Source organism: Pristis pectinata, chromosome 8 (assembly GCF_009764475.1).
Source record: "Pristis pectinata isolate sPriPec2 chromosome 8, sPriPec2.1.pri, whole genome shotgun sequence".
NCBI lineage: Eukaryota > Metazoa > Chordata > Chondrichthyes > Rhinopristiformes > Pristidae > Pristis > Pristis pectinata.
In genome coordinates, this window is record NC_067412.1 from 43,624,137 (window position 1) to 43,640,825 (window position 16,689).

At 44.1% G+C, this 16,689-nt stretch overlaps 1 protein-coding gene across 1 annotated transcript in view; it reads left to right on the forward strand.

Annotated features, from left to right (window-relative positions):
- Positions 1-16,689, forward strand: part of grid2ipb (glutamate receptor, ionotropic, delta 2 (Grid2) interacting protein, b) — a 151,748-nt gene that overhangs the window by 118,240 nt on the left and 16,819 nt on the right. Inside the window, exons 9-17 of the mRNA XM_052021789.1 lie at positions 417-571; positions 4,545-4,655; positions 8,136-8,236; positions 9,209-9,323; positions 10,974-11,287; positions 12,009-12,446; positions 12,841-12,928; positions 13,233-13,310; positions 14,659-14,855. Of these exons, the coding sequence (XP_051877749.1) occupies positions 417-571; positions 4,545-4,655; positions 8,136-8,236; positions 9,209-9,323; positions 10,974-11,287; positions 12,009-12,446; positions 12,841-12,928; positions 13,233-13,310; positions 14,659-14,855 (1,597 nt within the window). The remainder of the gene's footprint in view (positions 1-416; positions 572-4,544; positions 4,656-8,135; positions 8,237-9,208; positions 9,324-10,973; positions 11,288-12,008; positions 12,447-12,840; positions 12,929-13,232; positions 13,311-14,658; positions 14,856-16,689) is intronic.

Consider the following 16,689-nt stretch of genomic DNA (forward strand, 5'->3'; position numbering starts at 1 on the left):
ATTTAGTTTTGACAAATGATGTTGGGAATCCTAGTGTAGAGACATCCACTCCTGCACTGGGGACTATGGAAAGACACTGTTACTACGCTATGGCTTGAATTTTACAGAGTTTATTCTAATGCCCTGTCATCAGGCCTGAAGCAATGATGCAATAGTCTGAAAGCAGCAGTTCGCACAGTTGCCTAGGGAGCTTCACTGATACATGTCAAGGCATGAGGTGGGATGTGGCAGGTACAACAGGAGATGAGGAGCCTTTCCCAGTGGGACATTTGGGACCTGATTGTTTTTCTCTCACTGAATTTCTCATTTTGTTCATATTTTAAGCTTGTGCAGGAAGACTTATAAGCAGAGCTGTTGATTGGGCTGTACCTGTTCAACACAAGCCCTGGACTGAATCTCTACTTGTGCTTCCACAGGAACATTGATACTCTGATTGTTGACATCTATCCTGTGCTGGACACGCCGGCGAAGCAGGTGATCTGGCAGTTCATCTATCAGCTGCTGACATATGAGGAGCAGGAACATTGTCATCAGAAGATTGCCAGATTCCTGGGATACAAGGCAGCAACAGGTAAGGTGTCTTGATCGGAAAAGGACAATTTTCCAATTGTGCATGGCTGCCAGAGGAGAGTGACCTGTGGAATCTGAGAAAGACGTGATTGAGCAAGACCTTCACTAGAGTAGAGCAAGACAGCAGCCTTTTGTGTTATGGGCTGAACTTGTTCAAGTAACTGTCAAAAATATCACTCCACATTGGAGATGTAACAAAATTTTCTGACATTTTAAACATCAGTTCACAGCACTCATACAAACTCTTGCAGAGTGTGTAAAGGAGAAGTTTTGGGTAACAAATGCTCTGAATCTCTGTGTACTATGATACCATCTGACTGTCTCAGTGTCCTCAGATTCTCTCTCTCACACGCACATGCATTCAGATTCACATATACTGTATACAGGAACACAAAGGCTCCTGTCCCACCCTCTTCCTCACCCTTGTACCACCCCTCCCTCATAATACCTCTTTTTACTGCCTTCCTCAGTTTCACTCTATCCTTCACTCATTTTTCTCTTTCTGTTTCTCTGTCTCTCTCCCTCTCTCTCCTTCTCTCCCTTTAGTCAATTCCCCAACTCTTGGTGCAGGTGGAGCACCTCCCTGTTCAGTGTTTGATGCCAATGTAACAGTATATCTAAGTGCCTCGAGATTCACTGTGTCAGTGTCTCCAGATCCACTGTGAGTCTGAGTGCCTTGAAGTTCACAGCATGTCTTCATGCCTCCAGGTTAATGGTGCCTCTGGATTCACTCTGTGTCAGTGCCTCTGGATCACTGTGTGTTAGTGCCTCTGGATCACTGTGTGTTGGTGCCTTTGGATCGCTGCGTGTTAGTGCATCTGGATCACTCTGTTACTGCCTCTGGATCACTCCATGTTAGTTCTGGATTCACTCTGTGTTAGTGCCTCAGGATTCACTCTGTGTTAGTGCCTCTGGATTTTGCCTGGCCTTGGATCCTCCCAATTCACTCTCTGTCTTAGAGCTCCCACACTCATTCTGCTTTAGAACTGCAGACTCATAGTCTCATTCCCTCCACATTCACGCTGTCCTGTTGTATCAAGAGATGATATCCAACCATCATGAGCTGCTTTATCCTTCCTTCATAAGGTCAGAAGTGAGGATGATTGTGCAATGTTCAATTCCATTCACAACTTGTCAGCTAATAAACCGGCCTATGCTTGCAAGGAGCAAAGATTGGAGCAAGGAGACAAGATTTAGGCAGGGGTTGATAGTGGCAAGTGACATTCACACCACAAAAGTGCCAGGTAATGATCATCTCTTTGTGTGGGGGGAGGTCATTTCTGACTAAACTGTTTGTGTTTTTCAAGGACATGATGAAGGTGATTGAAGGTAGAGCGGTGGATGTTGTGCACTTGAATTTTAGTAAGCCATTCGACAAGGTCCCACATGGTAGGTTCATCCAGAAAATTAGGATGCATGGAATCCATGGTGCCATGGCTGATTGAATCAAAAATTGGCTTGCCTATAGAAGACAGAGGATAATGGTGGATGGGTCTTATTCTGGATGGAGGTCTGACTAGTGGTGTTCCGTAGGGATCTGTACTGGGACCACTGTTGTTTGTCATGGATATAAATGATTTGGATCAAAATGAGGTAGGGTGGGTGAATAAGTTTGCAGATGACACAAAGGTTGGTGACACTGCATAGAAGATTGCCAAAGGATACAGTAAGATATAGATCAGTTGCTGATATGAGTGGAGAAGTGGCAGGGGGAGTTTAATCTGGGCAAGTGTGAGTTGCTGCACTTTGGGAGATCCAACATAAAGGGAGGGTACACAGTTAATGGCAGGATCCTTAGCAGTGTTGATGAACAGAGGGATCTTGGGGTCCAGGTGCATGGCTCCCTAAAGTGGCCACACAGGTTGATAGGGTGATAAAGAAGGCATGTGGCATGCTTCCCTTCATTAGTCAAGACATTAATTTCAAAAGCCAGAAAGTTATATTACAGCTTTATAAAACTCTGGTTAGGCCACATTTAGAGTACTGTGTTCAATTCTGGTTGCCTCATTATAGGAAGGATGTGAAGGCTTTGGAGAGGGTGCAGAGGAGGTTTACCAGGATGCTGCTGGTTTTGGAGGACATGTGCTATGAGGAGAGTTTGGACAAGCTGGGCTGTTTTCTCTGGAGCGGAGGACGGTGAGGGGAGATTTGATAGAAGTTTATAAAATTATGTGAGGCATAGACAGAGTAGACAGTCAGTATCTTTCTCCCAGGATTGAAAAGTCTACTACTAGAGGACGTGTATTTAAGGTGAGAGGGGGAAAATACAAAGGAGATGTGCGAGGCAAGATTTTTACACAGAGAGTGGTGGGGCCTGGAATGCACTGCCGGAGGTGGTGGTAGTGGCAGATAGCATAGGAGTGTTTAATAGGAGACTCAGATAGGCAGACAAATATGCAGAGAAGGTTCATGTGCTGGGAAGAGGGATTAGATTATTTAGGAGTCATCGGTTTAATTACTTAGGCACAACATTGTGGACGGAAGGGCCTGTCCTATGCTCTAAGCAAGAAAGAGCATAACCCTCTACCCTTGACATTCAATGACATTTCCATTGCTGAGTCTCCTACCACAGTATCCTGGGGGTCACCATTGACCAGCCACATAAATATCATGAATATAAACATAGGTTAGAGACTGAGTATCCTGCGGGAAGTGACCCACCTCCTGATACCCTAATTTTTTTCCACTGTGTTTAAGGTACAATTTAACATTTTGATGAAATACTCTCCACTTACCCAGGTAAATGCAGCTGCAACAGCTTGCAAGAAGCTCAGTACTATCCAGGACAAAACAACCCACTTGATTGGCACCCCACCAACCACCCTGAACATTCATTCCCCCATCACCAGTGCACAGTGGCTGCAATTTACATCACGCACTGAAGTTACTCACCCAAGATAGTCCAGCACCACACCCCACAACTGCAACCTGTGCTGCCAAAAGACCAAGAGGAACAAGGTTAATAAGTTCACACCACCACTTACAGGTTCTCCTTTGTGACATATCACCATCATTGGGAAAAATTTCATGGGTCCTTCACAATTGCTAGGTTTGAATGACTCACAGATGGTTTGTGCCTGTATTTTTTTCAGTTTCTCTCCATCTGTCTCTCTGTCTCTTTCTGTGTTCCTCAGTCTCAGTCTCTCTCTGTCTCTGTCTCTCTGTCAGTCATTCTCTCTCTCTCTTTCTGCCTCTCTCTGTCTGTCTGTCTCACTCTCTTTACCTGTCTGTCTGTCTCTTCTTCTCCCCTCGCTCCCCACTATGCACAGGGTGTGTCAGATGATTTCTTATCCATATTTGGACTACGTCTTGTGATTTCTCATGCTCACACTGGCTATACCTGGTAACTTTACACCAGTATATGGCGCACATCCAGTGATTCTCACTCACTGACAGGTCTTGTCTCCAATTAGTCTCTCAAACATGGGATGCGCCAGTGATTTCTCACACACACTTTGACTGCTCTTAGTGATTTTTTTCACTCATGTAGGGCATGTCTGGTGATTTCTCATTACACACCAGCTGTACTTAGTGATTCTCGAGTCACAGAGTTTGTGCCCAATGGTTTCTCACACACACTCACTGTGCCTAACGATTTATCACTCTTCCGTAGGTAGTGTCTGGTGATTTTTCATTAGATATGGAATGTACCAAGTGATTTCTCACTCACATATGTGCTGTACTTATGAAATCTAACAAAGTGGCCAAGTATGTTGATTTCTCATTCATGCAGGCCAGGACCAGTGATTTCTCACTCACACATGGACTGCTGATCTTTCATTCACAATGAAACACTGGCTCTGCCTGTAAGTTCTCACTCACACACAGGGTGTGCCTGTTCATTTCTCATTCCTTTAAAGGAATAATCCTTTGTATAAGAGAGTTTGCTTTTGAAAGTTGTTGAAAATGATTAAAATGCAGCCATAGTGGTTTTCGGTTCTTTGATTACTTTTAACCCTTGTTCCTACCCACAGAGTCTGGAGAAGGCGAACTGATAAGTGAAGGTCCACGCCGTAACTCTGTGCGAAGCTCATCAGTCTACCATGGTAGTGTGCGTACTCGAGCTTCAACTGACAGCACAACAGGTATGTATATTTTATGTGTGATTTAAAGGAGGACGTGGCCTTGCAGGGGGATCTGAATTTTCATGCATCCATAAACTTGACTGTTCCAACGCACTCTTGGTAGGATTTCTTTATTCCAATACTATCTATACAAGGTCATTTAAAACTTTGTTGCCCCATTTTCCTAACTCCCTTTCACCCATCATCCCTTTGCTGGCTCCTGATAAGCAATGCTTTGATTTTAAAAATGTCATTCTTTATTAAATCTCTTCATGGTATTCCACCTACCTGTGCAAATTCCTCCAGCCCAAAGATATCTGAACTTTTCCATTTCTGGCCTCTTGAGCATCTTCTGTTTTAATTGCCCTGCCATTGACTGTAGTATGTTCAGCTGCTAAGGTCCTAAGCTCTGGAATAAAAACAGAAAGTGCTAGAAATATTCAGCAGGTCAGGCAGCATCAGTGGAGAGAAAAATAGGTCAGAACTGGAAAGTGAGAAGGCAAGTTGTTTTAAGTTGCAGATGGGAGATGCGGAGGGAAGAAAGGAAATGTCTGCCATAGTTTTCTCCAGGTGACACAATGCTTTCTGTGGCATCAATATTCGATGAAGGAGGGCAGCTAAAGAGAAAAAAAACAAAAAGAATCTGCTGAAATTGAGAGAGGCAGAACACAGCAGATGCTGAAAATCTGAAACAGAAGAGAATGCTGGAAATACCAAGCAGATCAGGCAGCATCTGTGAAGAGACAAACACTGAATTAATATTACTGGCAGTTCTAACACAAGCAGGAAAGGATGGTTATCTAAAATTGCTGAATTCAATATTGAGTCCTGTGGGTTGCAACAAGCCTAGGTAGAAGATAAAATGTTGCTTCTCAAGTTGACATCAGGCTTCACTGGAACAGTATAGAAGGTCAAAGACTGAGGGAGTGGGATGGAGAATTAAAATGCCAGGCAACTGGAAACTCAGGGTGACCATTCTGCAATGCAGTGACCCAGTCTGTGTTTGGTCTCCAATGTAAAGGAGTGCACATTGTGAGCACGGAATGCAGTACACTAGATTGGAAGAAGATGCACCTGAAAGGGAGGTTGGGTCACCAGATGGTGAGAAGGGCCAAGGTAAAAGGCAGGATTGCATCTCCAGCAGTTGCAGGGGAAGGTGCCATGAGAAGGAGAGTGGTTGCAGCGGGGTGGGGTGGGGTGGAAGAGCAGAGCAGAAAGTTGTAAACAGAAGAGTCCATTTAGAACGTTGAGAGTGGAGGAAGGAAAAGATATGTCTGGTGGTGGGATTTCACTGAAGGTGGTGTGGATTATGGAAGATGAGCATTGAATGTGTAGGCTGGTGTGATGGAAAATGAGGACAATGGGAACTCTATCCTTGCTCAGCTGGGCAGAGAGTGCAGAAATGTGGGAAATAGAGAAAACAGAGTTGGGAGCCCTGTCAACTATGGTAGAAGAGAGTCACAGTTACAGAAGAAGGAAGGCTTCTTAGAAACATTGTTTTTTGGGCCATGTGTGTTCCCATAGTGGCGCCTTTGATTTGGAGAAAGTGACTGGAGTTGAAGGAGAAGTTGTTGAATTTAAGTACAAGTTCAGTCAGGTGAATGCATTTGGTGGTGGAAAGGGACAGGTTGGGCCTCTGTGAGTTGTGCCAATGCGATTTGGACCAATGTGAGTGAAAATAATGCCAGAAATAGACATTGGACATTGGATGACTTTGCTATGATTTGGGCGAGTAGAATGTCAGAGAAACACTAGGGATACACACGAGAATGTATTAATGCTGCATTAACAGGATTTTTTTCTATGATTTCTATGAAAACAACAACCTCAGTCTATCCGATCTTTTCTCATAACCAGGATATTACGTTCCTTGTGACATTCTCATCAACCTGCCCTGCATCTTCTCTAAGCAGTCACACCTGTCATATGGTGACCATACTGCAAACAAATTCTAGCCAAGCAAGCATTGTATACAATTCAGGCAGTAGCCTCTTTTACTCTATGGCTTGGCTAATGAAGAAAAGCATACTATATACTTTTTTTTAACAACTTTATGCTCCTGTTCTGATATCTTTAAGGACCTGTGGACATGGATGCCAAGGTCCTTCTGTTCCTCCACATGTCCAGTATCATCTCATTTATTGTATATAACCTGGGCCTGACAATTCATCCATCTTCAAAGATTCTAAACCCCTTAAAACTTTAAATACTGTGCCTGTCTCGTCCAATATTTCAAGCATTGGCTTCCCTTTTGTAAAGAAGGCCACCCAGTATTCATTAAGGACTTTACTTTCTGCACATAGGTTACCTTTTCAGTCTGCAATGGGCCTGAGTCTTACTTGCTTTTCATGTACATATAAAACTTCTTCAGATTCTCTTTGATTTTATTTTCCTGTGATTTTGAGTAACCTTGACGTTTGAGCTTTTCTTTGAGAACCCAGACTTACTTTTCTCAGCCCCTTTTCTCAGCCCCGCTCCACTTCAGTGCGATTCACCCTACTATCCCACCTAGATCCTCTCTACCCCATCACCTCACCTTCCCAACTCTGCATTGGGATTCAGTTGATTTCCTCCACTAATGACGGTGGAGCTTTTAGTAGAATGGCCTTTATGCTCACAAACTAGCACAGAATATTTTACAATTTTGTGTGAGATAGAATTTGGCTGCTGGAGGCGGCCCTGTTAAGTAGCCACTCTATTACATGCATTTTTTAGGTGCTATATGAGTTCTAGCCGCTTTTATTTGGTTTGATTTTTTACTCACCGCGTTAATCTTCTTTCTGTTTGTGATTCAGTTTGTTACTTCAAGAGATAGGATTTTTTTCCATTCCATGTCTGAAGTCAGGCTTAGGGTTGGATTTCTGAATTCCAGTACATTTGATAAAAGGTAGATTGTTTAATGAGAACACACCATTTGGTTCCTGTCTGTCTCTCCAAGATTTAGTAATTAAAGTGATTTATGTTAAGAGAAGAATGCATCACTGTTCATTTTAAGAAGAAATATATACCTTGGCAGTCAGCCAGAAAAGCAATTTATGGAGGAATTCAAGAGATATTTTGGAGCACCAGCTCCTGTTATCTGACAGTACAAATCTGGGTCTTTATTTGAGTTTTCAAGGGCCACTGAGAGGTTTATTCAAGGCCTGGAGATATTTTCAGAGGTTTGTTTGACATTGTGATTGTTATTTACATGTTGATGTTCCTCGCATCCTAGAGATCATATACCTGTTTGTTTAATTACCAAATCTTTTACATTCAGTTGAGGGCTAAGAGGATACAAAGCCAGCACCTCTGACAGTGCTACGCTCCCTCTGTACTGCATCAGAATGCCATCCTGGATTTTGAGTTCAATTCTTTGGAATGGAACCTGAAAGTATAAAATTTCCACTGATATGCCTCACATCCCTCAATGTAAGACTTTGTAACATAGCCCACTATAACCCTCTCCAAGTGCCATGCTTTGATGGCTGTATACCAGGTGTACATACCTGTTTTCTGCAGGAGGCCCAGGGGATGCACCAGATGTTCATACACACCTAACTCCTGGAGAGCGACAATCAGGAGATGGCACATCTCTACCGGAAACACCCAACTTAAGAAAGGTGAGTGGTTAAGATCTAATGTATTTTCAGACATCTCCTTGTGATGCATTTCTCATATCACACCTGCCTCCCAATGAAACATTCCCAGTAACTACGTCATCCTTTCTCTATCTATATCGCTCCCACCTACTCTTCATACCCTCAACTGTTCATCTCTCCCGCTATCTGTCTCATGTCACAATCCTCCCTTGTGCTTGACACTTTCTCTGTCTGCATCCTGTATTCACTCTTCCTTATCACTTACCTCTTCCCTCCACCCATTTTCCTTATCACTTAGCTTCCACCTCAATTTCACTGATCACAGGCTCCATCCCATATCTCATCCAGTTACTGCTCACTCTTCGTTCCCTTACTTTATCTTCACATTCAGCCCACCACCTCACCAGAGCATTCCTATGGTTCAGTCTTTCACTCGCCGTTCTTCATTCTAGTCCATCGCACATCTACTGTATCTCTCACCTTTATCTATCACTTACCGTCATTGGCCATTTTCATTCTCTTACCTGTCCCTCACCCTGCTCCATCATTCACTTGTCAGTTCAGTCCCTGGTCACTCACCTGTCACTCAGCCTTTCAGCCATTCACCCTTCACACAACCTCTCCATCATCCTGTCAGTCATGTCTCTATCACCCACTTTTCACTCTACTTCATAAATGTACCATCACACTCCCTTCTCTAACACTTGCCCGTCATTTTCCCTTCTTTACTCAGCTGTCAGTCTTGCCTTCATTATTCACTTCTCACCTGCCCTTCTCCACCATTTTCCTCTCACTCTCTCTTTATCACTCACCCATCACTTATCCTTCCTCCCTGTGGTACCAGGGTCTAAAGTTGTCCAACTTTGACTGTATTTGGTGCCACATTTGCTCCAATTTGCCTGTTTGTGCTGCCAGGTAGGTCTAAGTGGACTCTGATTTGACCCTTATGTGCTTTTCTCCAATGCTGACTGGATTGGGACTTTTCTTTTGCAGATATCCCCTGTCTATGCTGAAATAGAAGCTCGTGGAGTGACCAACTACTCGGGGAAACTGATGCAGCCACCCATGTCTAGAACTTCTCCGGTGGCTGAACAGCTGAGTCATTCAGGTAGAATACTGTCACTTTTGCCATGGGCTTTCCTCCTTTATAGCCTTTTGCAGATGAACTATGATGTGCCACGCTGCCTGGAACTGGCCGGGAACATTGCTACTTTATTTCAGAAGCTTAAATACATTTCCACCACACCTTCCAGAGACTCAGTTTGTTCCAAAGTATTTGCAGTTTATGAGGTACTTTTGATCATTATTATGGTGGAATAACACAGACAGTAATGTAGTAATTACCAGATACTCCATTTCCACTAAGTTGATTGGCCAGGACACTGGTAACAACTTTCCTGTTCTTTGCTAAAGTAGTACCATAGGACCTTTTATATCCACCTGAAAAAACAGGAGGATCTGAGCATAAAGCCTAGTCTGTAGGATGGTACTTTGGACAGTATTACATTCTTTCAGAACTCTACACATGATTCAACCTTGATTTTTATTTTCAAGTCTTAACAGTGGGGACTGAATACACATCTCCTGACTTGAACTACCTGTAGTCTGGGTCAGATTATACAAACACACACAAGTTCCAGCCTGCTCTCACCCTGCCTTGCCTGGTTGCATCTGGAGTTCCTTCAGTAGAGCATGGTGCATAGATCTCAGCTTCCCTCCGCAGTGCCATTTGGCCAGAAACAGTACCACTCAACATGTCCAGTGGTGACACCACTAAGCTAACTGCTCTCCCTTCAGGGGGAAGGCACCTTCTATGATTGTTGGTGGGCAAACTGCCTGAGAACATAGCAGAAATTACAGGGGATTAAACAGAATGAACATTTCATGCATAATCTGAGTAGGTTGCTAAACTGGATAGATTAGTTTATTGTCATGTACATCAGGGTGCAATGAAATTCCTTGTTTGCGTAAAGCTCACAGAGTAAACAGTATACATGGTAATAATAAATATGATGAGTGCAAAACAGCAGAATGGTGCAAAGATAGCAGTGCAAACTGAAGTAGTGCAAAAAGAAATACAGAATTGACAATATCGGAATAACAGAGAAGTAAAGAGTTAAGGGTCCGAGAGCATGGCAGCACCACTGGGAAGGGGGATGTGAGAGAGGTGATTGGTTCAGAAGTCTGATAGCAGTGGGGAAGAAGGCGTTCTTGAGTGTGGTCAACCGGGCTTTCAAACTCCTGTATCTTCTCCCAGAAGGTAGAAGAGGGAAAAGGGAATGGCAGGGTGACAAGCATCCTTGACGATACCACTACCCTTCCTGAAGCAACGCACCACGAAGATGGACTGTATGGAAGGAAGTGATGAGTCTCTGATGGACTGGGCTGTGTTTACCAGTCTTACTCTTAACTCTTAACTCTTAACCAACCTAGCACCATCTCAGGACATCCTAAGTGTGTTACAGCCAGTGAAGTATTTTTGAAAGTCAGTGGCTGTTGTCATGCGGGAGAGGAGGCAACACTTCCCCCTGAGTTCGGGTGCTGTGGCCAATGAAGCCACCACAACTGCTGTCATTGTGCTATGGAATGATAAAGCAACACAGAAGAGGTCATTTTTGATCTGTCAGTGCCATGTGCAAGGACTGTGGCTGACATAAAACAGTGGTAGTGCTAAATGGGGCATCTGCTTAATGCGATCTATTTAATGAAAATCTGTGAAAGGGAATGTTTGACTTACTTATTTCTGTTTTTGCTTCAGGAAGCCGCAGGTTGGGGATGAGACAGACTGAGCCCCTTCCTGTACAGTCCTGTCAGTGTCAACCCCCAACTGAACCCTCGCCAACTAATTCAGACTCCCACCCATATGTCAGCTTGGATGGCAGCCCCAGCCTCTCATCACAGAACGTGGAGAGCATGAATAGCCCCCCGAACCGCAGGAAGAAACTCTTCACCTTCTCTCGGCCACCCCGCAGCCGTGATACAGACCGCTTTCTGGATGCCTTGAGTGAGCAGCTGGGTCAGAAAGTGACTGCAACAGATGAGTTCATGAACCCAGAGAATGACTATGAAGAAGTACGCTTTTCAAACACAAAAGTTGAGCTCTTGACAGTTGCATGTGTTCAGATATAGTGTGAATGGATTTTCATTAAATAGAGAGAGAGACATGTTCCTGGAAGTGATATAAATGCAGTTCGGAGGTGGGTGGTCTTCAGGAGAGGTATTAAAGTGGGTGGGCTGGCAACAAGGGAAGGAAATGTGGGGATGGGGATTTCTGGATGGGAAGGAGATGTGGGGATGGGGATTTGTGGATGGGAAGGAGATGTGGGGATGGGGATTTGTGGATGGGAAGGAGATGTGAGAATGGGGATTTGTGGATGGGAAGGAGATGTGGGGATGGGGATTTGTGGATGGGAAGGAGATGTGGGGATGGGGATTTGTGGATGGGAAGGAGATGTGGGGATGGGGATTTGTGGATGGGAAGGAGATGTGGGAATGGGGATTTGTGGATGGGAAGGAGATGTGGGGATGGGGATTTGTGGATGGGAAGGAGATGTGAGAATGGGGATTTGTGGATGGGAAGGAGATGTGGGAATGGGGATTTGTGGATGGGAAGGAGATGTGGGGATGGGGATTTGTGGATGGGAAGGAGATGTGGGAATGGGGATTTGTGGATGGGAAGGAGATGTGGGGATGGGGATTTGTGGATGGAATAGGGACTTGTAGATTGGAAGCGGATGTGGGGATGGGGTTTGAGGCTTTTTCTTTGTGGTTTGTCTGCTCCTTTTTCCAATAGATGACCTTTCATGATGAGCAGGAAATCTATGGCACAAATGACCCAAGCAGTCCCAGTGAGTATGTCAGTAGCAGTGAAGATGGAAGCTCCTTGACCTATTCTTCATGTTCAGATCCTATCCCTCCTCCTCCTCAAAGCCCCCCACCCCCTCCACCCATACAGTTCAATGACCCAAAGCCCATCACTTTAATCTCAGAATTAAAAAGGGTTATCCCACCTCCACCCGCACCTCCACTGCCTCCACCCCCTTCTTACACTTCCAGCCAGTACCAGTCCAAGCCCCTTCCTCCCCCTCCTCCTCCACCTCCCTTGCCAGCTTCTTCAGGTCCTCCTCCGCTGCACCGTGGCTTCCACCGGAGAAGTGAATCCAGTCACATGAGTGTGAAGAGGCTGCGCTGGGAGCAAGTGGAGAACTCTGAGGGAACCATCTGGGGTCAGGTACGTGATGCAGCATTTAGCCACTGGTTTTTAATCTGCCATATTTAATCCTTTAAACAGTGGATAGTAGAGTGTGCAAACATGGGAGGGGTTCTGCATCTGGGAAGAGAGTTACCAGTGGGAAATATAGGAATTATTGGCCATTTCCAGGGTTTGCTGTTAGTTTCCTGAGTAAAAGGGAATGTGTTCCCTGTAGTATCTATGCATTATGTTTTCATATGCAACTACAGTGCTGTAACGGGCTTAATCACAGGTCTTCACTGTGAGAGGGAGCACTGGGATCTCAACACTGTGGTTAAAGCAAGGATTCTGCATCATGCTTCAAAGATGTGAACCTACCTAATTATCAGATATCTCCAGTTAATGTCCACAAATCATTTTCATTTGTACTCAGTTTGGAGAAGACTCAGATTACGACAAGTTGAGTGATATGGTGAAGTACTTGGATCTGGAGCTGCACTTTGGGACCCAGAAACCAAACAGTAAGTGACAACCTGGCTTGGCCCACCCAATTAACAGAACGTCTGTCAGGCTGTAAGTGTGCACAATGTACACTCCAGCCCATGTGCGTGCTCAAGTCCATGCATGTTAATATATTCTCAGTGTATTTTAATCACTATGTGTAGACGGTTGCCTCTGTGGTGAGTCAATGCATTGCATTTTAATTATCTCCTTTTCAAAAGTTGGTCCATGTGGATACTTATGGCTTAGACACAAGGAGTTGATATTATCACAGTGGTTCGTATGGTATCAGTTACAACATTTCTTCTCTCATATCCTTCGCAGAGGCAAGTTTTGTACCTGAAACATTTAAGAAGAAAGGTGTGGTGGAAGTACTGTCCCGAAAGAAGGCCTACAACACATGTGAGTGCCGTATTGACCTATACAGCCAGCAGTGGGCACAGAAAGCTCTGTTTTAATTATAAACTTGCATGACTCTTCCCTTTGGGTAAAACATCATACCCACCCTCCCTCCCATGAAGAGACGCATTTCCTGAATGGATCTGACTCCCGGAGCTGGGTTTGAAAGGTGGTCAGTGAAAGAGCAGCTGAGGGTTGGAATGTTGACCAGTAATAATCCAAAACTCCAGGCTCTACGTTCTACTTACTCCCAAATCTCAGAAGAGGATGTCAGCTGGGAGCGAGTAGAGAACTGGAGCCTGAGGATGGCTGGCACAGTACAGCAGGTAGAGCTGTTGCCTTATAGCTCTAGTGATCTGGTTTTGATTCCCACCTCTGGAGCTACTGTGTGGAGTTTGCATGTTCTCTCTGTCACCACGTGGGTTTACCCCAGCTCCAGTTTCCACCCAAATCCAAGGTCAGTCAATTGGCTACTGTATGTTGCCCTTCCTGTGGGTGGTGATAGGAAAATCAGGCGGGAGTCAATAGGGAAACAGGTTTGATGGAATTGCTGTGAGAGGGCTGTAGACTTCCATGTTGCAAGGAGATTTGAGAAATAAAATCTGAGAAGATACTTCTGAAGTATAGTCACTATTATAAAGAAGAAATGCCAGCAAACTCCCAGAGCAGCAGTGTAATAATGATCAAATAATTTACTTTCACTAATGTTGAGTGAGGCGTAAATGTTGACCTGGGTGCTGAAGCCATCTCCTCTGATCTTCAATACTGGTGCTCTGGGATCTTTTACGTTCATCTGAGACAGGCAGCATATATAGACTTGGTTTAATGTCTCATCCAAAAGACACACCTCTTATGGTGCTGCGTTGAAGTGTCAGTCCATGTTTTTTTGAATTACTTGAACTTGGAACCTGTGAATCGGAGGCAGGTCTATCACTGAATCTCAGGTGGGAGGGAACAGTGAGTTTGGAGAGAAAGGAGGCCAGGTCTGTGATACTTGGAGACAGACACACTGAGAGTGAATCTGAGGTATTGAGAACTGCTGATGGAGGGAGGGAGAACCAGGTGCTGAGAATGATTGGGGTCTGAGTAAATGAAAAGAAAAAGTGGACAGCGCAGAGAAAGAAGGATGTTGGATCTCCTTGTATAGGAAGATCTGGGCACAAACAGAGTGAAAAGTGATGGCATGTTGTTGGGAGAGAAGGGCTACAGAGAGTGAATTGGGAGCAATGCAGTCTCCCATATTTAGTTATTAGCTTTCCTTCAGATTCATTTTCAATTTTGGCTCATTAAATCTTCTTCCTCTCTGCCTCTCTTGCCTTGACTGATTATTCTGTGCATTTATTTCTAATAGCTATTCTCATCGCCCACCTGAAGCTCTCGGCTCTGGAGCTCCGCCAGATCCTCATGACAATGGAGAATGATCGTCTGGAGCCGTCCCACATTAAACAGTTGCTGCTCTATGCTCCTGATGAGGAAGAGTTGAAGAACTTCAGGCGGCATTCAGATGATCCCAGTAAACTAAGTGAGCCAGATCAGTTTGCCCTGCAGGTAGGTCTCAGGGAGACTTTGTTCTACTTTTGTGTTCTCCACAGCCTACTCTTTGTTTTAGAGCTGAGAGGAGAAATAGAAAGTACTTCCTCTGGTGCAAGATGTTCAGAACAAGGAAGAACAAGAATATCAAATTGGAACTAGGATATTCAAAGGTGATATGAAGAAATGGGTGGTGAAAATCTGGAACTCAGCATAACTCTTGAGATTGTGGTTGATTGAATCTGAGAACTTTTTGGTATCGGTATTGGTTTATTATTGTCACTTGTACCGAGGTACAGTGAAAAACCTGTCTTGCATACTGATCGTACAGGTCAATTCACAGTTTATTTTTTTAATTCTTTTTTATTATTTTACTCATGTATAGGATGTAGTTATCTCTGACGAGGTCAACATTTATTTCCATTTTTAATTGCCCTTGAGATGATGGCGAAGCATCTTCTTGAACCTTTGCAGTGGCACACAGGTAGCCAAACTACACTGATAATGGAGGGAGTGAATGCTTAGGGACGTAGATGAGGTGCCAATTAAATGGTTTGGTTTGACCTGAATAGTGTTGAGTTTCTTGAGCGATGTTGGAGCTGGGCTCATTGAATCAAGTGAAGACTTGACCTTTACATGGCCTGTGGATGATAGAAAGGCCCAGAGGCGTGAGGAGATGAGTCATTCATGGCATGGTACTCAGTTTCTGAATTGCCCTTGACATCACAGTATTTATGCAGCTAGAAAAATTAAGTTTCTGGTCAACAGTAGCCCCCAAGATGTTGCTAATGGCGGAATTGATTATGGCAATGCCATTATTGCATCTAAATCCTGAAACTCCCTACCCAATGATGTTGTGGGAGTATATTCACCAGAAGAACTTCAAGGGTTTAAGTCATTTGCTGATTACCATCTTCTCAAGGGGAGTTTCAAAAGTTCTGAGCAATTTAAAATCTTCAGGGTAATTGGTGAGACTCCCTCTTGTTGACGATGATCTTTGCCTGGTATCTTTATATTTTTATCTTCACTTTTGGGATCTGGGCAATTATTGCCCATCCTTAATTGCCCCTGGGCCACCTTCTTGAACATTCTTTCTGGTGAAGATGCTTCCACAATGCTGTTGGAGAGGAAATTCCAGGACGTAAACCTAACAATGGCCAGTGATGTATCTCCCAGTTAAGATGGTAATGGAATCATGGAGTTATATTGCATGGCAAGAGGCCCTTCAGCCCAACTGACTCATGCTGACCAAGGTGCCTATCTGAGCTAGTCCCATTTGCCTGCATTTGTCCCATATCCCTCTAAACCTTTCCTATCCATGAAACTGTCCTACAACATTATAACCATACCAATTTTTTTCAACAACCCCTACCACTGACATTAGGCTCACTGGCTGGTAATTACCTGGCTTATCCCTGCTGTCCTTAAATAGAGATACCACATTTGCTGTTGTCCAGTCATCTGACACCTCACCTGTGGCTGGCAAATATTTAAATATCTCTGTCAGGAACCTAGCAATCTCCTCCCTTGTTTCCCATAACAAACTGGTATACATCTCATCAGGCCCTGTGGATACAGACCATACAGCCATATGGACCTTACTCTTTCCCTGATTACTTTCATACACTTAATATAAAATGCCATGGGATTTTTCATGACCTTTTCTGCCAGTGATATTTTGTGGCCTCTCTTTGCCCTCCTAATTTCTTTTTTTAAGCACCCCTTAGAGTACAGGAAGGGGTGCTTAAAAAAAGAAATTAGGAGGGCAAAGAGAGGCCACAAAATGTTCTTATACTCCCCTGTTTTCACTGCTTTATACATATCACCTGTTGCCTTTTCTATCAAACCCTTG